The sequence below is a fragment of the Nomascus leucogenys genome, chromosome 22a, assembly GCF_006542625.1.
Source record: "Nomascus leucogenys isolate Asia chromosome 22a, Asia_NLE_v1, whole genome shotgun sequence".
Lineage (NCBI taxonomy): Eukaryota > Metazoa > Chordata > Mammalia > Primates > Hylobatidae > Nomascus > Nomascus leucogenys.
The window spans coordinates 97954103-97979846 of NC_044402.1; the positions used below are offsets into that span (position 1 = coordinate 97954103).

General features: G+C 38.9%; 1 protein-coding gene across 1 annotated transcript in view; it reads right to left on the bottom strand.

Annotated features, from left to right (window-relative positions):
* Positions 1-24631, bottom strand: part of RFTN2 (raftlin family member 2) — a 102911-nt gene extending 78280 nt beyond the window's left edge. The window contains exon 1 of the mRNA XM_003253895.4: positions 23919-24631. Coding sequence (XP_003253943.1) covers positions 23919-24057 — 139 coding nt within the window. The 5' untranslated portion in view covers positions 24058-24631. The remainder of the gene's footprint in view (positions 1-23918) is intronic.
* Positions 24632-25744: the final 1113 nt, after the last annotated feature.

Genomic DNA, 25744 nt, shown 5'->3' on the forward strand with positions numbered 1-25744 from the left:
GGGAGGCGGAGGTTGCAGTGAGCTATCATGTCACTGCATTCCAGCCTGGGTGGTAAGAATGAAACTCCATCTCAAACAAAAACAAAAACAAAAACAAAAACAAAACAAAACAAAAAAAAGAAAGAAATCATTGCCAAGTACAGTGTCATGAAGCTTTTCTTTTGTTTTCTTCTAGGAGTTTTATAGGTTTATTTCTTATGTTTAAGTCAACAATTTTTAAAAAGTACAATGGCATCTATTTTATTGGTTAAAAAGGCATATGCTTTCTTACTCAAAAATGATGCAAGAAAAATAAAGAACTTTGATACTTTCCCAGCAGTTTTACTTGATTATCCAGCAACGTAGATTGCAAAATGAAAACCTAAAAATTAATGATGGTGTAAGGAATTTTAAGGCTTATTTAAAAAATAACATTTACATGACTAAAGTGAAACACAAAAGTCCATAGCTTGTGGTTGATTACAAATATGAGTAGAGGTGAGCATTTCATTTTTGTGAAGGTGTGTCTTTATAAATTATAAAATTAAACCCAATAATAGGTCTTGGAAATCCTCCTGGTATCTTTCAATACTGTAGGCCAGGTGGTAATTATGATGTACTTATCAATACCTGTGCAAAGTTGATTGTTTTTCCATGTGGCATGGCTGGACAACCCAGAGTGCTTGAGGTTTCAGTCAACAAACTGTTCAAGGATCACTTAAGAAAAGAATGTGAGTTCAGGTGGCTGCTTGAAAACTTTCCATTGGTAACCTCTGGCAATATGAGGAAAGTCCCAGTCTCAAACTTAGCAGAATGGGTGTCAGCTACTTGGAAGAAAACCCTAGCACTTGCTCAGCATTACCAATACTGTTGACTGCTCATAGGAAGATTATGTGGAAAAATGGGGAAATGAGGGCTCAAAGTTCTAAAAGTGATTCAGAAGAGAGTCAGGTTTTAAGTGTGAGGAACTTTTAGAAATATCTTCATTTCACTTAATTTCCTTTTCTTATGTATGTAAGAGAGATATATAATGAAATACTTATGTTTAAAACGTCTAAAAGAGCTTTTGCCATGGGTAAAAACTAAAATTACTTTTAAGAAAATAGTTATAGTTTAATTGGTGTATTTTTCTTTCTTAATGGTACATAAAATAATAGTTTGTTTTATAATCAATGGTGTCTTAGAGTTAATTAAATAGCAAAGAAGTGATGGTGTATATATTAGCTAAGAGAATGAAGATTTGAAGAGCTCTTGGTTGGGGTGGTACAAAGGTCCCCCAAACAAAAAAATCTAACAGGGATAAAGTCTAAGTTCAAAACACAGAGTGACAGAATTCTGATTTAATATATTTTCACTGAAGGGGGAAGGGGAAGTCCTGTGGTCTGTAGCTGACTGCAAACTAATTATAAGCCAGGAGTTAATCTAATGTGATCTTTGGCTATCTGGAAAAAAACTACCTCCAAAGGCAGGAGGCTCACTAAATTCTTTATTGAGCAGACTATCTCATTAGTATATTCCTTGCTTTAGCATTAATAACTATCCAAATAATAATAACCAGAATATACTATTTACCTAATTATATTATTAATATCTGCTTCCCCCACAAGGGCAGGATGAAAGCTCTGCGAGGGCAGAGATGTTCATGCTTTGTTCAGTGCCACTCTATACTTAGAGTATTGCCTAGCAGACAGATGTTCAATTAATATCTGTTGAATTGGATAAGTAAACTGTTTTCAATTTAGGGGTGAAATTAGAGACATTCAGTAACAAGCTGGAGTACATTCAAAAGAAAGTGCTCAGGATAATGAGGGGTCTGGAGACCCTGACGGGTGTCTTTCAACTCTGTGCAAAATCATATGTGAGGAACAGGGCACCATATGGATATATCTGAAGGGCTGTCACACAGAAGAGGCTGGCAGGTAGAACACTGACTAAGCAATGGAAGACTCAGTTACACATGGGAATACTCTCCCAAACTGCATGTGGCAGGGCAGAGTGAGACTCTGACGTGCTCATTAAAAAATATCTATCTGGTTAGTAAAAAAAAAAAAAAAAAGGCTAAAACAATAGAGGTGAAAGAGATTTTTGTTCAACTTTACTAGAAAGCAGACTGCTAGCAACTTCAAAAATCTATTAGGTTGGTGCAAAAATAATTATGGTATTTGCCATTGCTTTCAATGGCAAAGCAATTACTTTTGCAATAACAGAACAGTAGAAATAACCTCAATTTACCAAAAAAAGTTCTCAAAAAGTCCACCCACTTTTTCCATAAGAAAGGCATGGAGCCGCCTTCCCTTAACAACTCTCTCAACCAACTGCTCATTGAACTGGGGTGGTGTTTCCCAAACTTTAGTTGTCTGAGTACACTTTCACAATTTTGGTCATATCCTTAACATTTTCTTCTAATTTTAATTTTTAAGCAAAATAAATTTATTTCAAAAAGAATTTATATCACTCATATAGCCATAAAACCTGAATCATTTATCTTAAGTAGAAAGCTGTCATACAAATAAATACAATGAAAAGAAAACTTACTACATTCTAGCTAGATAATGTTATTTGCCAAAGACTGAGCCACAGGCCTGGCAAAGGAAAATTAGGCTGGGCATGGTGGCTCATGTCTGCAATTCCATCACTTTGGGAGGCCGAGGTGGGCAGATCACTTGAGGCCAGGAGTTTGAGATGAACCTGGGCTATAATGAGACTCTGTCTCTACAGAAAATGTAAAAATTAGCTGAGCATGGTGGCACATGCCTGTAAGTCCCAGCTACTTGGGGGCTGAGGTGGGAGGATCGCTTAAGCCCAGGAGTTTGAGGCTGCAATTTCTTGAGTAAGCCATGATCACACCACTGCACTCCAGCCTGGGCAATAAAGTGAGCCTCTGTCTTAAAACAAACAAAAAAACCAAAAACAAAAAAGGAGAAAAATTAGCCATTAGAGGAGTGTTAAAGACATATTAATTCCAAACTGATGGGAAGGCTCAAATGAGATGGAAAAGGGCATACTTTTCTGTTTAAGTGATCCAATGTTTAATTCTGTGTCTTTGTATACAGCCTAAGAGTATCTCTTGTCCAGTGCCGAGTCTTTTGGTGGAGGCTTGGAGACCCACTGGGTTAGAAGTAGCAAGGACACAATGATAATAGCAAAAGAGACAGATGACACCAGAGGGAATAAAGTGAATTACAAAACTGGATAAAATAACTATACAAATATAGGCTGGGCATGGTGGCTCACACCTGTAATCCCAGCACTTTGGGATGCCACGGTGGGAGGATCACTTGAGGTCAGGAGTTCGAGACCAGCCTGGCCAGCATGGTGAAACGCCATCTCTACTAAAAATACAAAATTAGCCTGGAGTGGTGGTGCATGCCTGTAATCCCACTTACTCTGGAGGCTGAGATATGAGAATTGCTTGAACTCAGGAGACGGAGGTTGCAGTGAGCCAAGATGGGGCAACTGCACTCCAGCCTGGGCCACAGAGCAAGACTCTGTCTCAAAACAAAAAACAAAAAACAAAAAACAAAAACAAAAAACTATACAAACATTAGTCTAGGGCCACTTAAAGGGCTTTACACACGTCATTAGTTTAAACCAATAACAATAATGAAGTTATCCCCCTTTCATTCTGTTGTTTCAGAACACAGTTTTTAAAAGCAGAATTATATAACGTTAAAATAATCACCAAGAAGATAGCTATAATAGAATAAAATTGATGCTTAAAGAGGTTCCTGTTTAGGTGCAGAATGTGTTCCCAAGAAATACCTCGTCTCTGGTGATGTCAGAAAAACTTTGCATCATTGGAATAAGTTCTGCTTTTCTGGTCTAATCCACATCTTCTTGCACTCTCAATAAAGTAAGGATATTGTCTTGAGTCTCACCATAGTAGAAATGTTAATGCAAGAAACACACACACACACACACATAAAAGTTTCAGGAGGAATTACAAACTGAGAAATCCAGAAAAGTTAGAAAGGGAGAACAAATATTGTACATCAGTGCTAATAAACATATTTGAACATAAGCTTATGTAAAGATAGTGGGGCTGGGCTCGGTGGCTCACGCCTGTAATCCCAGCACTTTGGGAGGCCGAAGCGGGCAGATCACGAGGTCAAGAGATCGAGACCATCCTGGCCAACAAGGTGAAACCCTGTCTCTACTAAAAATACAAAAATTAGCCAGGCATGGTGGTGTGTGCCTGTAGTCCCAGCTACTCGGAAGGCTGAGGCAGGAGAATCACTCAAACCTGGGAGGTGGAGGTTGCAGTGAGCCGATACTACACCACTGCACTCCAGCCTGGCAACAGAGTGAGACTCCGTCTCAAAAAAAAAAAAAAATCATATTTGTTTTGGGCCCACTGCTTTACACTAATATTCAACTGTTCCAAGTGTGCATGTTCTCCTATCTGGAGGTCAATGTCTTTTGATAAAACTGTAGCACCCAGCACAGAGATGACATTACGGTTTAAGTACCTAAAAATACTTATTAAAAGACCCACTGAATGAAAACTTGGGCGTACTATTAATATATTTCACAAGCAGAGCTCCAGGGTACTCATGGAGCAGTGGTTTAGGCCATAGACTCTAGCACCAGACTTCTGGGATCCAAATCCTAGCTCTGCCACACCTAGTAAGGTATTTCCCTTCCGTGTGCCTTAGTTTCCTCATCTGCAAAATGAGAATAATCAGAATCCTCCTTATAAAGTTGTTAGGAGGACTAATAAATTAATCTTTGTTCCTAGGAGTGTCTGGCACATAGTAAGTGCTCTACAACCATTGGTTGCTTTGTAATGAGGTCTTCTTCTGTAGAAAGAGAGGCAGTACACTATTCTCTTTAAGAGCATTAGGCTCTGGAAGCAATTCACCTGGGTTTGAATCCTGATTATGTCATTTACTAAGCATATGATCTAGAACAAGTTACCTTTCCTTTCTGAAACAAGAATAAAGAATAGTATTAACTTCATAGAGTTATTGTGAAAATAACTGTAAAACATGAGCCCAGGGCCTGGTGCAAAGTAAACACTCAAATAGACATCGGTGATTTGCCCATTTGTTGATGGTCCAGCTCTGAGAAGATAGTTTCAAATGAAGTTGCCCTTAGAGATAAGTCATTGTTGGTTTAAAAAATCTCTGGGAAGATCATGGTAGGGATTTGAATATATTCCAAAAACATGGCCTGGTTCCCAAACTACAGAAGTCTGGATTAGAGGTCTCTAACTCACTCTCTAGAGCAGAAATCTTGAACTCATGCTCTAGATCTTGGGTCTCTAACTGAGACTTAGATCAGGAGTCCCTAGATCTAAGATCAGTGGTCTCTAGCTCAAACTGATCTACTACATAGAGTCCTTGACTCAAATGCCTCACAGGTACTAGGCTGATAAAACAAAGAAAGGAGCTACACAGGAGGAGGCTGTAGGACTTGGAGAACACTCAAAGCCTCATCCAAAGAGTGCACCATCCCTGGGCCCAGTGCTGCCATGTGGAATTGTGGGCCCAGGTCACTGGATCTTCTCAGTTAAAAAAATAAAAAATATATATATTTTTTGGTAGAGATGGGGTCTTGCTATTTGGCCAGGCTGGTACTGAACTCCTGGCCTAAAGTGATCTTCCTGCCTCGGCCTCCCAAAAGGCTGGGGTTACAGGCATGAGCTACTATTCCTGGCCAAGGATCTTCTAATTTTTAAGAAAACCCCTAAATCCAATTCTTATATAATATTTCCCAGTTAAAAAAAAGTGACAATTAAAATATTTAATACTGTCTACCCCAAAGGAGACCTGTCTGAAGGCTAAATACAGCCTGAGTCTCATTAGTTTGTAACTTCTGCCCTGGGTCACCCCAGGGATTGTGTAGACCAGAGCTTGCCCTGATCCAGGTCAGGCCACCTAGACCATTTGAGACAGTGTTCAACCTTCTAGGATACAGAAAAAGTGATCTAGTTTTCCTAGACTTGGCCTCAAACACTGAACCTATCGTGGAAACATAATTATTCACTCTGGTGAGCGCTGATGAAAATTCCTCACTCTATAGGCACAGCTCTCCCCTTCTTCACATCTCTAAACTGAAGCAGGTTCCTAACAGCCCTCCAATCTCATTTACGCATGGTTTTAAACATTATGTTATTTAAACATTTTTCTAATTTTCCTCATTTGTAGGGATGGGAGACTGATGGTAATAGGGGACTGAGGTTCACTCTATAAGAAAGTTGTCCTCATTATTGGGACCTGATGTAAACAAAAGGAGTGTAAACATTGGGAATTGTAATGTAAACACTGGGAGTTGCTGTAAACATGCCATCATCATTCAAGGAAGGTAAACCCAGGAGCAAGAAGAGGAGCAATAAATGTGGGAATTTTGTTGAGAACTTTCTTTCATGTAATTCCCCTGGTTCTTAATTATGTTTAAAACCATGCAGAAAGGGGATTGGAGGGCTGTTAGGAACCTGCTTCAGTTTAGAGATGTGAAGAAGGGGAGAGCTGTGCCTATAGAGTGAGGAATTTTCATTAGTGCTCACCAGAGTGAATAATTATGTTTCCACGATAGGTTCAGTGTTTGAGGCCAAGTCTTTGATTTGTGTCCTTATGCTGGGGCAGTAATATCAGTGCCTCTATTATGTTTTTTTTTTTCCCCCTCATGCTACCTTGTCTAAGACTATTTTTAAAAAATATATATTTTTTAGAAAAAAAAAAGAGTATCCTTTAAGGACTTGGATTTGACTTCCTTCCAATGCCTGGTCTTCATAAACCTTACTTATGAAGGATGTGTGACCCCAAAGCATGCACGTAGTTGGTTTTTTTTTTTTTTTTTTCGAGACAGTGTCTTTCTCTGCTGCCCAGGCTGGACTGCAATGGCGCCATCTTGACTCACTGCAGTCTCCACCTCCTGGACTCAGGTGATCCTCCCAACTCAGGCTCCTGAGTAGCTGGGACCACAGTTGCATGCCACGACACCATGCTAATATTTTGTATTATTATTATTTTTTTTGGCAGAGGTGGAGTCTCTCCATGTTGCCCAGGCTGGTCTTGAACTCCTGGACTCAGGCTATCCTCCTTCCTAGACTTTCCAAAGTTCTGGGATTATAGGCATGAACCACTGTGCCTGGCCCCTATTACTTTTTAAACAGAGGAAATTAAGGGAGAGGTAATGGTAGTTTGGCTAGAATTTGAACAGCACAGGTGGTTAGCAGTAGCTGCAAGCCTTCTTCTCTTCTTAGCTCCCCAACCACCAGCAGTTCTTTCTCAGTTCTTTGGGGGAAGAAACAAATGGGGTTGTTTACAGCTTTAATGAGTGTGGTTGGTTACTGCTAAACTGATGCTACATTTTTTGTAAGAGCTTTATATATCTTGCAAGGCTATCATGAGGAACTCATGAAAGAAAGCATTTTGCAATTACTTTGAAAACTGTGCAAAGTGAATGTTATTATTAAAATTAAAACATGGTGAAGGTTAAGTAACATTTTTCATTTATTCTTATAGTTTCTAAAATAAAACATCAAAGACTTTTTATGCTCTTTTGCTTAAAAGCTTCATAGACAAAGATCAAATTTAAAAATAGAAAAAGTCATATACTATGACTTTAATATAAAGTCATATATTAAAGCTAAGACTTTGTTCAATGCTAAAAGTTTTGCTCTGGTGATGTAACTATGAAAATAGTCCAAGACATACATATGTTCTTTCCACCAATTTACCTCTGATGATTGGTGTGTATTTTTGAAATACTTATGAAATATTAGGGCTGGGCGTGATGGCTCACACCTGTAATCCCAGCACTTTGGGAGGCTGAGGCAGGTGGATCAGGTGGTCAGGAGATCAAGACCATCCTGGCCAACATGGTGAAACCCCGTCTCTACTAAAAATACAAAAATTAGCCCGGCATGGTGGTGCACTCCTGTAGGCCCAGCTACTTGGGAGGCACCAGGAGGCAAAGGTTGCAGTAAGCCGAAACTGTGCTGCTGCACTCCAGCCTGGCAACAGAGCAACACTCCATCTCAAAAAAAAAAAAAAAAAAAAAAAATTATTTCCTCAGATAAAAATACAATGTACAGGCTGGGTGTGGTGGCTCATGCCTGTAATCCCAGCACTTTGAGAGGCTGAGGCACGTGGATTACTGCAGGTCAGGAGATCAAGACTATTTTGGCCAACATGGTAAAACCCTGTCTCTGCTAAAAATACAAAATAAACCTGGCCTGGTGGCATGTGCCTGTAATCCCAGCTACTTTGGAGGCTGAGGCAGGAGAATTGCTTGAACCAGGGAGGCGGATGCTGCAGTGAGCTGAGATCACGCCATTGCACTCCAGCCTGGGCAAAAAGAGAAAAACTCTGCCTCAAAAAAAAAAAAAAAAAATGCTACGTATAAACACTAGCAAGTCTACATTTTCAAAAGGGAATAGACTGTCAATCTCCATATTTTATCTAGCAATTATAGTAAAAAATAGTAAGTAACATAACAAGTGCATATTTTGTGCCAGCCAATATGTGAAGTGTTTTACATGCCAATTCTTAATTAATCTTTACAAAAATCCTATAAGGTAAGTATTATCACTATTTTCAGATGAGGAAACTCAGGAAGAAAGAAAGGGACTGGGTAACTGGCCCAAATTGCTAGTAAGTGGTGAGGCTGTGATTGAACCCAGACAGAGTGAGTCCAGAGCCAGTGTGCTCTAGTGCCTACAGAGAAGCAAAACTTCATTGATCTGGATCATATTAATTCAGAATTTGTGAAAATAAAATTCCGACATGAGCTGGGTTAAAGCTTTTAAACCATAATAAATTGTTAAGCAATTTAATGTATGGATATTAGGAGTATCTAATTTATGTTACTTATCAAAATGTTTTCAGTAACTTAGAAATATAAACTACTATATAAATAACATCTGAATTATTATTGTTTATGTTTTCCATGAAAGCTTCCATCCTTGTAGTCACTCAATTATGTATTAACTGAAGTAATATAACTGCAGTTTTAAAAATTGATTCATAGTATCTTACATATTTATGAAGTACATGTGATATTTTGTTACAATCATAGAATGTGTAATAATGAAGTCAGGGTATTTGAGGTATTCATTACTTTGAGTATTTATCATTTCTTTTTTCTTTTTCTTTTTTTTTTTTTTTTGAGGCAGTCTTACTGTGTTGCCCAGACAGCAAGATGCAGTGGTGCCTTCCAGGTTCAAGTGATTCTCGTGTCTTAGTCACCCGAGTAGCTGGGATTACAGGCATGCGCCACCACCACGCCTGGCTAATTTTTGTATTTTTAGTAGAGATGGGGTTTCCCCATGTTGACCAGGCTGGTCTCGAACTCCTGGCCTGAAGTGATCTGCCAGCCTTGGCCTCCCAAAATGCTGGGATTACAGGTGTAAGCCACTGCGCCTGGCCGAGTATTTATTATTTCTATGTGTTAGGAACAATTTCAAGTCCTCTCTTATTGCTATTTTAAAATATACAATATATTGTTGTTAATTAGAGTCACTTTACTCCACTGTTGAACAAGATAACTTATATTTTTTATCTAATTGTATGTTTGTACTGGATAATCTACATTTCTTTATCCCCTGCTCACACACACTCATCCTTCCCAGCCTTTGATCACCATCATTTAACTCTCTACCTGTATGAGATCAACTTTTTAAGCACCCGTATATGAGTGAGAACATGCCATATTTGTATTTCTGTGCCAGGATTATTTCACTTAACATAATGTCCTCCAGCTCCATCCATGTTTCTGCAAATGATGTGATTTCATTTCATTTCTTTTTTTTTTTTTTTTTGAGACAAGACTCCAGCTCTGTTGCCCAGGCTGGAGTGCAGTGGCGCAATCAAGGCTCACAGCAACCTCCGCCTTCAAGGCTCAAGTTATCCTTCCACCTCAGCTTCCAGAGTAGTCGGAACTACAGGTGCATGCTACCATGTTTTGGTAGTTTTTAAATATATATATAATATATATATATTTTTGTTTGTAGAGATGAGGTCTCACAATGGTGCCCAGGCTGGGATTTCATTCTTTTTTATGGCTGAATAGTATTACACCATGTACATATGTATCATCTTCTTTATCCATTCTTCTGTTGGTGTACACTTAGGTTGACTCCATACCTTTGCTTTTGTGAATAGTGCTGTGATAAACAGGTGAGTGCAAGTATCCCTTTGATATACTGATTTCTTTTCCTTTGGATAGATATCTAGTAGCGGAATTGCTGGATCATATAGTAGTTCTATTTTTAGTTTTTTGAGAAATCTCTACACTGTTTTCCGTAGTGGTTGTACTAATTTACATTCCCACCAACGGTGTATAAGAGTTCCCTTTTCTCTACATCCTCATCTTCACAGGATCTCTTTTTGTCTTTGTAGTAACAGCCATTCTAACTGGGGTAAGATAACATCTCATTGTGGTTTTTCATTTGCATTTCCCTGGTGGTTAGTGATATTCAGCATTCTTTCATATACCTGTTGGCCATTTGTATGTCTTCTCTTGAGAATTGTCTATTCTTGTCATTTGCCCACTTTTTAACATGATTTTTAAAAATTGTTGAGGTGTTTGAGTTCCTTGTGTATATTCTGGATATTAGTCCCTTGTTGGATGAATAATTTGCAAATATTTTCTCTTATTCTGTAAGTTTTCTCTTCATTCTGTTGATTGCTTCCTTTGCTGTGAAGCTTTTCAGTTTAGTATAATCCTATTTGTCTATTTTTATTTTAGGTGTCTGTGCTTTTGAGTTCTTAGCCATAAAATCTTTCATAGGCCAATGTCCTGAAGTGTTTTTCATACATTTTTATCTAGTAGTTTTATAGTTTTGGGTCTTATGTTTAAGTCTTTAGTCCATTTTGAGTTGATTTTTGTAATGGTGACAGATGGATAGTGGTCCGGTTTCATTATTCTGCATATGGATATCCATTTATTGAAGAGGATGTCCTTTCCCCAGTGTATGCTCTTGATGCTTTTGTTGAAAATCAGTTGGCAGTAAATGTGCAAATTTATTTCTGGGTTCTGTATTCTGTTCCATTGGCCTATACCAATACCATGCTGTTTGGCTACTATAGCCTTGTAATATATTTTGAAGTCAGGTAGTGTGATGCTTCCAGCTTTGTTCTTTTTTTCCTAAAAATTTTTTTGGCTATTCTGACTTTTTTGTGGTTCCATAAAAATTCTGGTATTTTTTTTTCTATTTCTGTGAAAATGACATTGGTATTTTGATAGGGATTGAATTGAATCTGTAGATTGCCTTGGGCAGTATTTTAACAGTATTAATTCTTCCAATCCATGAGCATGAGATGTCTTTTCATTTGTTTGGTGTCCTCTTCCATTTCTTTCTTTAAAATGTTTTTATAAAAATATAAAATTTTTCTAGAGATGGGTTCTCACTATGTTGCCCAGGCTGGTCTCAAACTCCTTGAGTCAAGCGATCATCCCATGGCATCCCAAAGTGCTGGGATTATAGATATGAGCCACTGCACCTGGCCCCCTTCAATTTATTTCCTCAGTGTTTTGTAGTTTTCTTGTAGTTGTGTGTTTGTCATATATGGCCTTGATTATTTTGTGGTATGTTCCTTCTATGCCTAGTTTGTTGAGAGTTTTTGTCAAGAAGGGATGTTGAATTTTATTAAATGTTTTTTCTGCATCTATTGAGATAATCATATGTTTTTTGTCCTTCATTCTGTTGATGTGACGTGTCATGTTTATTGATTTGCATAAATTAAACCATGTTTGCATCACTGGCATAAATTCCATTTGATCATGGTGTATTATCTTTTTGATGTGCTATTGAGTTTGGTTTGCTAGTATTTTGTTGAGCATTTTTGCATCTATATTCATCAGGGATATTGTCCTGTAGTTTTCTTTTTTTATTGTGTTGGCCTTACAGAATGAATTAGGGAGAATTCTCTCCTCTTCAATTTTTTGAAATGGCTTGAGGAGGATTGGTATTAGATCATCTTTGTATGTTTGGTAGAATGTGGTAATGAATCTGTCCAGTTCTGTGGTAGTGAATCTGTCCAGTTTCTTTGTTGGGAGACTTTTCATTACTGATTTAATCTTGCTATTCATTACTGATCTGTTAAGATTTTCTGTTTCTTCCTGATGCAATTTTGGTAGGTTGTATGTGTGCAGGAATTTATCTATTTCCTCTAGGTTTTACAGTTTGTTAGTGTATAGTTGTTCATAATAGTCTGTAATGATCTTTTGTATTTCTGTGGTATCAGTTGTAATGTCTCCTTTTTCATTTCTGATTTGGGTCTTTTCTTGGTTAGTCTAGCTAGCAGTTTATTAATTTTGTTTATCTTTTTGAAGAAGCTGCTTTTTGTTTTATTGATCCTTTGTATTGTTTTTGTCTGTATTTTGTTTAGTTCTACTCTTTATTATTTTTTTCCTTTTACTAATTTTGGGTTTGGTTTGTTTTGCTTTTCTAGTTCTTTCGGGTACATTCTTAGACTGTTTATTTGAAATCTTTCTACTTTTTGATGTAGGCATTTATTGCCATATACTACTCTCTTAGTATCACTTTTGTTGTATCCCACAGTTTTTTATATTTTATATTTTCATCTTCATTAATATAAAGACATTTTTAAGTTTCCTTCTTAATTTCTTCATTGACCCAATAGTCATTCAGGAGTATGCTGTTTAATTTTTATTTATTTGTATAGTTTACAAAGTTCTTCTTGATATTGATTTCTAGTTTTATTCCATTGTGGTCTGAGAAGATATTTGATATGATTCCATTTTTAAAAAAAGTTGTGGCTGGGTATGGTGGCTCATGACTGTAATATCACCACTTTGGGAGGCTGAGGTGGGCAGATTGCTTGAGGTCAGGAGTTCAAGACCAGCCTGGGCAACATGGCAAAACCCAGTCTCTACAAAAAATACAAAAATCAGCCAGATGTGGTGGTGTGTGCCTGTAGTCCCAGTTACTCAGGAGGCTCAGGTGGGAGGATTGTTTGAGCCTGGGAAGTTGATGTTGCAGTGATTCATGATTGTACCACTGTACTCCAGCCTGGAAGACAAAGGGAGACCCTATCTCAAAAAAAAAAAAAAAATTAGTTGGCTAGGTTCAGTGGCTTATGCCTGTACTCTCAGCAATTTAGAGGCTGAGGCAGGAGGATTGCTTGTCCCAGGAGTTTGAGACCAGCCTGGGCAACAGAGTGAGACCCCTAGCTCTACAAAAGTTACAAAAAAAAAAAATTAACTGGGTGTGGTGGTACATGGTTGTGGTCCCGGCTACTTGGGAAGCTGAGGTGGGAGGATCACTTGAGCCTGGGAGGTCAAAGTTGCAGTGATCCATGATTGTGCCACTGTACTCCAGCCTGGGCGACAGAGTGAGAACTTATCTCAGAAAAAAATTTTTGTTGAGACTCATTTTCTGGCCTAATATGTGATTTATTCTAGAGAATGTTCCATGTGCTAATAAGAATGTGTAATCTGAAGTTGTTGGATAAATGTTCTGTAAATGTCTGTTAGGTCCATGTGGTCTAACGTCCAGTTTAAATCCAGTGTTTCATTGGGTACTCGTGGACACAAAGATGGCAACAATAGACACTGGGACTACTAGAGAGAGGGAGTGGGGCAAAGATTGAGAAATTAACTATTGGGCACTATGCTCACTACCTGGGTGACAGGATCAGTTGAACCCCAAACCTCAGCATCATGCAATATCCCATGTAACACAACTGCACATGTACCTCCTGAATCTAAAATAAAAATTGACATTATTTTAAAAGTTACTAATCAGGGAAATGGTGGTGAGGGGAGCAGTGAAGAGATATGAGGGAACCTTCTATACTTTCTGTTCAATTTTTATGTAAAACTAAAACTGCTCAAAATTAAAATCTATTGGTTTATAATAAATAAATCCAATGTTTCTTTGTTATTTACTGTCTGGATGATCTGTCTGATGCTGAAAGTGGGTTGAAGTATTCTACTAATCTCACATTGAAGTCTATCTCTCTCTTTAGATCTAACAATATTTGCTTTATGAATCTGGGTGCTCCAGTGTTGGGTGCATATATGTTTAGAATTGTTATATCCTCTTGCTGGATTGAGTCCTTTATCATTATGTACCTTGTCTTTTTTTTTTTTTTTTTACTGTTTTTGACTTACTGTTTTGACTGTTTTAGCTGATATAGGTATAGCTATACCTGTTTACTTCTGGTTTCCATTTACATGGAATATCATTTTCTATCCCTTTACTTTCAGTCTGTATGTGTCTGTATAGGTAAAGTGCATTTCTTATAGGCAGCATGTAATTGGATCATATTTTTAATTCCATTCAGCCAGTATATATGTTTTAAGTGGAGAATTTAATCTACTTACATTCAAGGTTATTACTGATAAGTGAGTTTTTGTTCCTAGCATATTGTTAATTGTTTTCTGTATATTCTTTGTTCCTTTGTTTTGCTCTTCCTGTTTATCATTGTAGCTTGGTGGTTTTCTGTAGTGGTGCCATTTGAGTCCTTTCTCTTCCTCATTTATGTGTTTACTTTACCAATGTGTTTTATACTTTTGTGTATTTTCATGATGGTAAATGTTGTCCTTTCATTGTCCAGGTTTAGAACTCCCTTGAACATTTCTTGTAGGGCTGGGCTAGTGGTTGCGAATTTCCTCAGCTGTTGCTTGTCTGGGAAAGACTTTGTTTCTTCTTCTTCTTCTTTTTTTTTTTTTTTTTTTGAACGGAGTCTCACTTTGTCACCCAGGCTGGAGTGCAGTGGTGTGATCTTGGCTCACTGCAACCTCTGCCTCCCAGCTTCAAGCGTTTCTCTTGCCTCAGCCTCCTGAGTAGTGGGGACTACAGGTGTTTGCCACCATCCTCAGCTAATTTTTGTATTTTTAGTAGAAACAGGGCTTCACCATGTTGGCCAGGCTGGTCTTGAACTCCTGACCTTAAGTGCCTCAGCCTCCCAAAGTGTTGGGATTACAGGCATGAGCCACTGTGCCCAGCCCTATTTCTCCATTTATGAGGCTAATTTTGCTGGATGTAGTATCCTTGGCTGGCAGTATTTTTCTTTGAGCACTTTGAACATGTCATTCCATTCTCTCCTGGCCTGTAAAGTTTCTGCTGAGAAATCTGCTGTTAGTCTGATGGGGGTTCTTTTATAGGGGACTAGATACTTTTCTCTTGCTGTTTTTAGAATTCTCTCTTTGTCTTTAACATTAGACAGTTTGACTATAATGTGCTGTGGAGAAGATCTTTTTGCACCGTATGTGTTTGGGGATCTCAGAGTCTCCCATATCTGAATGTCTAAATCTTGGGAAGTTTTCACCTATTTTTTCATTAAATAGGTCTTCTAACCCTTTCATTCTTGTTTTGCCTTCTGGGATTCCAATAATTTGAGTATTTGGTAACTTCATGGTGTTCCATATGTCATGAAGACTTTGTTCATCCTTTGAAATTCTTTTTTTTCTTTACTTTTGTCTGACTGGTTTATTTCAGAAGACTTGTCTTCAAGTTCTGAGATTCTTTCTACCACTTGTTCTAGTCTATTGTTGAAGCTCTTGACTATATTTTGTATTTAATTCAATGAATTCTTCAGTTCCAAAATTTCTGTTTGGTTCATTTTTATTTTTATTTTTTGAGGCAAGGTCTCACTTGTCCAGGCTACCAGGCTGGAGTGCAGTGGCACTCAGCTCACTGCTTCCTGGGTTCAAGTGACTCTCCTTTCTCAGCCTCCTGAGTAGCTGGGATTACAGGCATGTGCCACCATGTCCAGCTAATTTTATTTTATTTTTTCCAGTAGAGACGAGGTTTCACCATGTTGGCCAGGCTGGTCTCAAACTCCTGACCTCAAGTGATCTGCCTGCCTCAGCCTCCCAAAGTGTTGGGATTACAGACATGAGCCATGGCGCCTGGCTGGGTTTATTTTTATATCTATCTCTCTGGTAAATTTGTCATTCATATCCTGAATTGTTTTTCTGATTTATTTGTATTATTTTTCAGAATTCTCTTGTATTTCACTGGGCTTCTTTAGAGTTAATAATTTGAATTCTCTTTCTGGAATTTCATGAATTTCTTTTGGTTTGTGATCTGTTGCCTGAGGATTATTGCAGTTGGAGGTGTCACATTTTCTTGTACTTTCATGTGTCCTGCATTCATCTGTTGATATCTATACATCTGGTGTAACAGCCACTTCTTCCAATTTTTTGAATTTGCTTTTGTGGAAAATGTTTTTCCTGAGGATGTATCTATGGTTTAGGTTGGGTAGGATGCTTTGGCTTTGATTCTGGATGCATGGAGTAGTGTAGTCTCTGCATGACTTATTTGGCTGTAAACAACATCAGTTGTAGCTGTGATTTCCATGGAGGCTTAGGGTATGGTTATTAGTGGATGCTGTGGTGAGGTTTTCTTGGGAACTGGGATGCCAGGTAGGCCAGTCTTTGGGCCCCAGTGGTGGCAGCAGTGGGTTGAGCATGGCTGTCTTTGGGACCCAGTGAGGTACATGTTGGCACTGGTGTTAGCAGGTCCAGGTGGGCCAATTCTTGGACTTCTAGGTAACTTAGTTTTGCCAGTAGTGGTAGCAGTGGGCTGGGTGGGTAGGAGGGTCCTTGGCCCCCTGGAGAGCCAGTGTGGCATGGGTGATTGCAGTGACAGTGATGGGACAACTTTTGGGTTGCAAGCAGTGCACCCTGGTGTTGGCAGTGTCTGTGGTGGGCTGAGTAGGCCAGTCTCTAGGCCTGCAGGTGGGTACATGTAGATAGGTGCCAGCTATGGTGGTAGCAGCCAGGTGGGTAGGTCTCTGGAAGGAGGGTTCAGGTAGCAATGGTGGTGAACTTAGCTGAGCAAACCCCTGACCTCTGGGCTGTGTGCTCTGGCATGTTGAGGGGAGTGAAGCTAGGCTAGAGGGGCTGTCCTCAGTCCTCTGGTAGCCTGTGCAGGCAACAGTCATGGTAGGCAGGAGTGGGATGTTCCCCAGGCCACCAGTGGAATGCTCAGGTTGGGGGCAGCAGTGACCATGCTACTGTCCTGCCACTGGGGAGGGAGGTGCTGCCTTCAGTGGTGGCAGCCTAGATAGGTGGGGGACATATGTGATGCTTGTGCCTCGGCCTCTGCTGTGATAGCCTATGCCCTGGTAGCACTTCAGCCCTGGGCGTGGTAGCCTGTGGTCATTGATGCCTCAGCCCAGAGGCATGTACCTGCACCTGGCAGTAGCCTGCACCTTGGTTGTACCTCAGGCCTGGCTGCAGTAGCCTGCATGCAGTCGCTTGTGCCTCAGTCATAGGGCAACAGTCCACATTTCTCTTGTGGCTCAGTCCTAGCATCACTAGATCTAGGACAGTACTCAGTCTATTAGGGATGGGGCTCTAAAATGGTGCCTCGCTGTAGCTGCCTAAGTCTCGGGGAGTGTTTGGGGCCCAGTATGCCCTTCCTCCCTGGGACAGTCCTGTGGCACAATCTCTTGGCAGCTCCCTATGTTAGTTTCAGGGCCCTCAAGGATTGAGGAACTCTCCCATGGTTAGAATTGCAGGGGTCCACAGTGGGAAGGTGAAGTACTGAGGGTCTCTCACTTAACCTTTCCCCATACTGGGGAGTCTCTCTCAGGCCTCAGCTGATTCCAACCGAACAGGCTGCCTCACTTCCTTCTCCTTCCTTGTTTTAGGTATTTCTTGTCACTTTTCTGTGGAATTCCAGTGTTCTCTCTTGGATGATCTACTCAATGTGTGATTATCTACTCACTGTTTTGCTTCTTCCTAACTGCAGTTTTAAAATACAATAAAACTCTACTGAACTATGTATTTCATGATTATAGGCAGATATATGAAGGACCAAATTATGACCAAACTCCTGAAGTCTTATGTTTCACTGCTATCTCCTGAATATGCTACATTCCTACCATTCTGTTTAATTTTCAGTTTCCAGACAGACCACATAGTTTTCTCTCCCTTCTGAGTATTTGTATATCTTGTCTTTCAGCCATGTTTGCCTTATCCCTACTCACTTCCTATTCAGCCTTTTTTTTTTTTCAACTTCTTTTGGGGTTGGGGTGAGTGGAAATGTAACATACAAAAGAAAAAGACACAAAACATGCTTAAAACTACCAACACTAGGGCAGCGGCCCCAACCTTTTTGGCACCAGGGACTGGTTTCATTGAAGGCAGTTTTTCTACAGATGTGGATGGGGAGTGGATGGTTTCAGATGAAACTGTTCCACTTCAGATCATCAGGCATTAGTTAGATTCTCATAAGAAGTTTGCAACCTAGATGCCTTGCACGCGCAGTTCATAATACATGCTCCTATGAGAACCTATGAGAATCTAATGCCGTTGCTAATTAGGCGGTAATGCTCACTGGCGTGCTGCTCACCTCTGGCTGTGTGGCCCTGTATGTGACAGGCCACAGACCAGTACCAGTCTGCAGCCTGGGGGTTGGGGACCCCTGCACTAGGGTAACCACTGTCCATTCAAAAATTAGAAAATAGCCAGCACTTCAGAAGCCTTTACCCTTTCCAATCACAATGCTCCTGTCCCCTCTGTAATACCTTGATTTTTATGATAATGACTTTTTTTGCCTTTCTTCTTAGTTTACTTCCCAGAATGCAGCCCTAAACACTATACTTCCGTTTGAGCATATAAAGGGAAGCATATAGCATGGACTTGTGTGTCTGTCTTCACTCAATATTATGCTTGTGGAATTCATCTTGTGTAATTGCAGTTCCTCTGTTTTCACTGCAGTGTGGTAAGAGTTGGCGAACTGTGGCCTGTGGTCTGTTTTGTTATATATTGTCTATGGCTGCTTTAGTGCTACAGCAAGAGAGTTGAATAGTTGTGACAGAGACCTCATAATATCATCCAACCCTTTAAGGATATTTGCTGATTTCTGCAGTATTGTGTGAGTATACCACAATTTATTTTTCCATTCTTTTGTTTTCTTGGAGTTCTGGGTTGTTTACACCTTTGGGCTATTACAAACAACACTTCTATGAACATTCTTGTAGTGCCTCATGGTGCACATGCACACTCATTTCTGTTGGGTATATCTTTAGCTAAGTAGATAATGCCAAACAATTTTTTTCCTCAATGATTCTAACAATTTACCCACACTGGCGTTTGAGACCAGTCTGGGCAACATAGCAAGACCTCCATCTCTACAAAAAATTAAAAAGTAAGCCAGGCATGGTGGCACATGTGTAGACTGGTACTGGTCTGTGGCCTGTCACAAACAGGGCCACACAGCCAGAGGTGAGCAGCACGCCAGTACTCAGCTACTCCAGCAGCTGAGGCAGGAGGATTGCTTGAGCTTGGGAAGTCATGTCTACAGTGAGCTGTGACTGAGTCACTGCACTTCAGCCTGAGTGACAGAGTGAGACCCTGTCTCAAAAAAAAAATCTATTTCAATTCCTTCTTGAAATTTTCACAGTCAGCTGTGCATCTATAACTGCCTCTACTAAGATCTTCCACTGCCACCTCAAATGCAACATGACTGCAATGAAATTGCCCTTTGACCACAGACAGACTCCCTTTGGGGTGCCCCTCCTTCTGTAAGAGGACTCATTATTTCCATAGCCACTCAGGCTCAAAACTGGGAAGTCATCCTGGATTCCTCATTCTTTCTGTCCCTTCAAATCCAGCCAGTCACAGGCTAAGTTCCTCCTTCATAACATCTGTCATATCTACCCCTTGTATCCTATGCCTGTTACTGCCCTTCACCCACAGGCCCTCATCATCATTAGCCTTGACTTCTTGCCTCCATCCCTTCTCACTGCAATTCCACATGAATCTTCTTAAAACACTCTTCTGCACCTATCAACTACTTGTTCAAAAAGCCTTTACCGCCATTTATCTTCCATAGAATTAGGTCTTAACTCCCTAGCTAAGCCAGAACCTTACCATATCCCATCAGTTTAGAATCTTACTTTCTGCTTCCTCCCTAGAAAACCTCCTTTAGCTCACTGCTCTGTTCACTAGCCCTTGAACTTACTCCAATCTCTTAATCTTTTTCTGTTTAAGCCACTTTCTTCAAGGGTCAGTTAAAGTCCTAACTCTAGTTCCAACTGATCCTACTCAAAATTGATTTCTCCTTTTTCCGATACTTGTTGTAGCACACTATTTCCTCCACATGTACCTTGTATTGTAATTTTTTGTTCATTCACTCATTCAACAAAGAATATTGACCATCACTCATATTCCAAACATCATGCTGGACACAGGGTGTACAAAGATGGACATGACATAATTCCTAACCTTGATGAGTTCATGACCTTGTCCAGTTTGACCAAGTTGAATACAAAATATCTGAGGGCAGAAACTGTCTTATTCTTTTTTATATTTCCAATGCTAATCATCATTTTTTACGGAGTACATATGTAATATATATCTATTCCTGTTAATGGTGATGATGAAAGACAAATCGAATTTCTTGTTCTAATAATAATGAAGCAAGCTAGAGGCTAGCAAAATTTCACTCATATTTTGTGTAATTCTACCAGAAATTCAGATAAGGAAGCTACCATCCAGTTTTCTGTTGGGTTTTAGTATTGTAGAACCTCTTTTTACTCATAAAGCTATAAATGCTGTAAAAATTCTTAAGGCTACTATTATTCAGATTGTTTCCTGGAATTATACAAGGAGGTAAATTAATCCTTTTGGATCACTTGTAGAGTTATTTTAACTTTTTGTTAAGAAACCCTATAACATACTCATATACATACATCATATGCTCTCATAAACACATATAAATGAAAATACTATAAGAAATCTCTAGACTATTTCGAATTCTCACTAATAAGCAGGAATAATGAATTGTTACTTTATCATAATACAGTGAAAGAAATCATTACTATACAATAATCCAGAAAACATATCATAAACATTTTACTGAAACCTCATTAGTACAGTTGGTAGACTTGGCATAAAGTTCCAGAAAAATTCAGCCTACCTAGATGAAACTTTAAATTTCTTGAAAGAAGGGGCTATGTGTTTTATTTCTTTTATAGTACCTAAGATACCCAGCATAGCAGTGCAATCAGGAACTACTCCAAACACGTTTGTAGAGTTGTAGTTGCACAAACTCATAATTTTATGGCCAGAATAAGAAAAATGTGTATGAACCTTTGAAGAGAACATATAAGTAACCAATACTTGATGATTATGTATCAGAGGAGAAATGCAGGAATTATTTTAATGACCTCAATAGGTTGGTCAAAAAGCATCCTGCAGGAGCTGGGTTTAAAGGAGGAATGTGGAGACAGAGGGTATTCTCAGAGGAAGGATCATAACAGTTAACTTTTATCAAGTGCTTACTAAGTGCCAGATACCTTTCCAAGTAGATCATCTTATATTAGCTCCTTTGATCCTTAAAACAACTCTGTGATGTCAGCACCATGAGAATACCCATTTTATAGATGAGGAAACTGAGATAGAGCAACATTTACAAATTTGCCACAGTTTTCAGCCTAGATTCAGGACCCCAAAACTATGACTCCAGAGTTTTGTATGCTTCAAGTCTATGCTATGATTTCTCCTATAGAGATGTAAATAATGATTCAAAGGCCAGAAAGAAAAAGTGTGGGGAAGGGAGAGGGAGAGAGACAGAGGCAGAGAGATAAGGAGAGAATGGGAGGTGTAAGTTGTTTTGTTTTCTGGGTGGAGCTTTGAAAGTGATATATAATTGAATGGAAAATAAATAAGTTGTTCAAGAAAGTTATAACCACCATAATGCAGGACAGGGCACTGTAGATTTTCAGAGGGTCTCCTCCTCCTGCCCCCACTGGATCTACTTTCTGTGCCATGGCCTCTATTTGGAAAAAACAGAGGAAAATAATATAAGAGACAGGCTCATCATGAGCACACACAGCTGTCACCAGGCCATTTTATTTCCTGAAAGGTTGCTCATTCCATGGTGGCCTCTGACAGGCAGGAGGTGCCACTATTCAAGACTCCTCCCAGCAACCCAGGACAGAATTACCAGTGCCAAACAGGAGGCTGGCATGTTTTAACCCACCCATGACCCACTCCTATATACACTGGAGTGGCAGCCGGAGGTCAGAGACAACAGAAGAGCAGCAGGGAATCTATGACCTGGTAGGTAGTTTGTGGAGCTGGGCTGATGCTGAGTCCTGGCTTCTGAAGCAAAGGCAATGGGGAAGGCAGAAACAAAGAAAAAACTAAAACAAAAACATGTGGAAAAATTGGAGAGCAATGGGGCACCAGGAGACTAGGCGCCTGTACCAAATAGGATCCAGGTGCAGCTTTAAAGTATGTGCCTGCTTTATGTGTTAACGTTTGCACACTCTGCCCATACTTAAACTTTTACAGTGTAATACTCTGTTATCTCTTCTAAGCACCTAGAGTGGAAGGTAGAAATTATACTCCTTTCACAGAGAGAAGGGCTTCTGAGAATAACAAAACCCAAATGACTTTTGAATAAAGCTGCAGATCTTTCTGATTCAAGGATGACTGCATTTATACAAATTTGTTTGAGATGTTAACATTGTTGGAAGGAAATGAATCAGAAAAACTTTTCAAGTTACTTTAAACCCTGTGATCCTACGATGGATTGTGCAGAGAATCCCAAAGTACAGATCAAAATGGTTCTGACCTAAATTCATGAATAGACAGTGTTTCAAGGTTAGGGAGAGTATGTGTCTGTCTCCTATGGATTTACAGAAATGAGTCCTAAAAAAAAATTGACAAGGAAAATCAATGGTGTGAACATAGCACCACATTACAAATATTTTCTCAAATGAAGGTTTTTGAAAAAGTATAGAAAAAATTCAAACGGTTGTTTGGTTACTTCTCTGATAATCGCTATTATCTTAACCCATTTTTAACATTCATAATTTAAAAGAAAATTAAGAAATTAAGAATATTAATTTTTTTCTTTTGGTAGCCTTAGCTTTAAACAAAAATAGGATATGAACATGTTAAAAGTCTATGTACAGATTTTGTGTATGTCCCTGGAAGGGAGTTTGTTTGCTGGCCGGCTTAATTTTTGACAAAGAAAAATGGGCTGCTCTTGCTTCTTGCACAAAGATGCACTGTTTCTAGAGCAAAGCAAAAAAAAAAAAAAAAAAAAAAAAAGTCTGTAAACAAAAAATTTGGAAAAAAATTGAGATAATATTTAACATGATAATTCAGTATAAACTTTGTGAATTGATAAAATGTGTGGCTCATTAGAATTAAAAATATAACTATAATAAGAACTTTACTAATATCTGATAACTTTAACAGCAAGCAAAGCACTCTAAATTTCATTTTTACTACCTCATAATTAAAGATATAGCTTTTTTTAAAAGCTGCTTTGTCTATGCAGTTGTACAGTACTCTAAAGTTTCCAAAAGAAATGAGGCAAAGTATTTGTGAAATCGAGCCACCTCGATTCCTTCCACAGAGCTGCCATCTGGGCTTGTTTATTTGTGTTTCCAACTTTCTGGAACAGAGAGTTTCTCTGTTAGGGACAGGGCACTGAGCAAAGGAAGTGTCTTACAGAAGGCTATCTTTTTTTTTTTTTAACTACATTTTCAAAACTTATAGTTTAGTTTGGTCAAAAATATCAAATGACTACCATAATCACAGAGTCTAACACAATTGGAAGCCTCAGAATTGTCTTAGCAAAAACTCTTCCACGATATGATGCAAGTAATATTTCCTATGTAATACCTTCTTGTGATTTTCAAATCTTTTTCAAAATACAAACTGTCACTAAGGCTATATAGCTATTTGTCCTGGAAATCAAGCATTTTTCATAAATCCTTCTATAAATAAGTATTTGATTTAAAAATGAAAGAAGTATTTCCAAGCAATTTCCCTAATTTTAGAAGGTATATATGAGCCATGTTACCAAAACACGAAGCAATCAACAAAACAAAAATCTTACAAAGTATAATTAAGAAGTGAAGCATTATTGTTTGAATATGCAATCTCATTATGAAGAACAGTTTAAAAATTTATAAGTCAACACTTAAAAAATTACTACTAGTCTCATCTCTGAAACATTTAACAAACAAAATAGAAGCAAAAAGTACCTTGTAGAGTAAAATCCAGCAATACATATTCGTAAGCAAATTCTGTCTTTGTTTCCACTTGCGGTCTCTTCAGGGTAGAAAATATTTTTCCAGGGCTGCTATCATCAGGGTCTTCTAGCTTTCTAAGTCCGCACCCCATGGCAAAATCTGTAAGGAATTAAATTGCAGGAAAGGGGAGGGAGAGCAGCAAATTCTGTTGTTTAAGCTGCAAAAAGAAAGTTACAGACTTAACTGCTTTGATTTTGTTTTCAGCTAAACCATAGATAACCAAAAAAACAAAAAACAAAAACAAACAAACAAAAAAAACCATCTGGGTCCAAAGAAAGGAGTTGAAGAATTTTTCTATCCATTTTTCTGTAAAGTCATTGAACCCATGATTAAGCTACAGCTCCAGGAGGCTGGGCTTGATCTTAAGAGAAACATGCAAGCTGCTACAACTTAGAGAATTTCCATGCCACGTCAATTTACAGCCAGCCCCCTACCAGAGTTCTGTCGTTCAGGGCACCAGCAGTGCTTTGTCTATCCCAGTTGGCTGGATGATAAAAAAAAAAGGTGTCCGAAAACGGAAATAAAAAGGCAAAAGGGCAACTTGGATGTAATTATCTACAAGTAGAAGATATATTCAGACATAGTGGCACACGATTCTTTTTCTGTTTTCCCTCTTCTCTCTGTCCTGCGCCTGCCCTCCTTCCTCTCAACTACTACCAAGAAAGCAAAAGGAGAGAGAGAGAGAGAGAGAGAGAGAGAGAGAGAGGCAGTAGGGGGGTGGAGGGAGAGAGAGAGAGAGGGAGAAAGAGAGAGAGAGAGAGAAAGAGAAAATGAAAAGAATGGATTCTCAACATATTTAGAAACAAAAATCATTTCCAGAAAGGAAGTCAGCTTTATGAGGAAACTATTTCTGGCGTCTAAAAGGAGAAAAGTAAAGTTTAAAAAAACAGACCTTTAGTCTTTAGTTAGTACTTTTGAAGATTTCTTTCCACATGAAGTTTCTTTCTGTTGGAAAAAATCATATACTAATTAAAACAGCAAAGTATAAAAAATTTATATTAAAATATTTTCATAAAAAGACTTAATTGCAAAGGAGAGACAGTTACGTGTGTAATTAGTTTCCCCAACATCCTTAAATAGTTTAAAACACTCTACTATTAGAAGGCTTATGATAGCAACTAATACCTCTATAGGTCTCAAAGTATCCTTAATTAAAAAATAAAACAAAACTGACAACTTGATTCATTTAATTTTTTTTTTTTGAGATGTGGTCTTGCCTGTCACCTAGGCTAGAGTGCAGTGGCACAATCATGGTTCACTTCAGCCTCGACCTCCCGGGCTCAAGCCATCTTCTCACCTCAGCTTCCCAAGTAGCTGAGACCACAGGCTTCAATGTGATTGAAAGAATTTTTCAGGCTTGTATTCTGTAGAATCTCAACTGTGATAAGGGTTTATTTTGTAAATAATGGAAGCAGTGGCAGAATCACATGCCACCACATCTGGCTCATTTTTGTATTTTTTGGTGGAGATAGAGTCTCACTATGTCACCCGGGCTGGTTTTGAAATCCTCAGCTAAAGTGATCCTTCTGGATGGGCATCCCAAAGTGCTGGGATTAGAGGTGTGAGCCACTGCACCAGGCCCACTCAGTCTTAGAAACTGCCATTTACCGGAGCTCAAGAATAATTTATAATGGACCAATTGTAATGAATGTTTATTGTATTTTACCCTTTGTAGGTCAGGAAGTATGGTGTGCTCATCAAAACTGTGAGCCCTGGAATCAGGCTGCCTGGGTTCAAATCCTGCTTCTTAGGCCTACTAGAGATGTAATCTTGGGCAA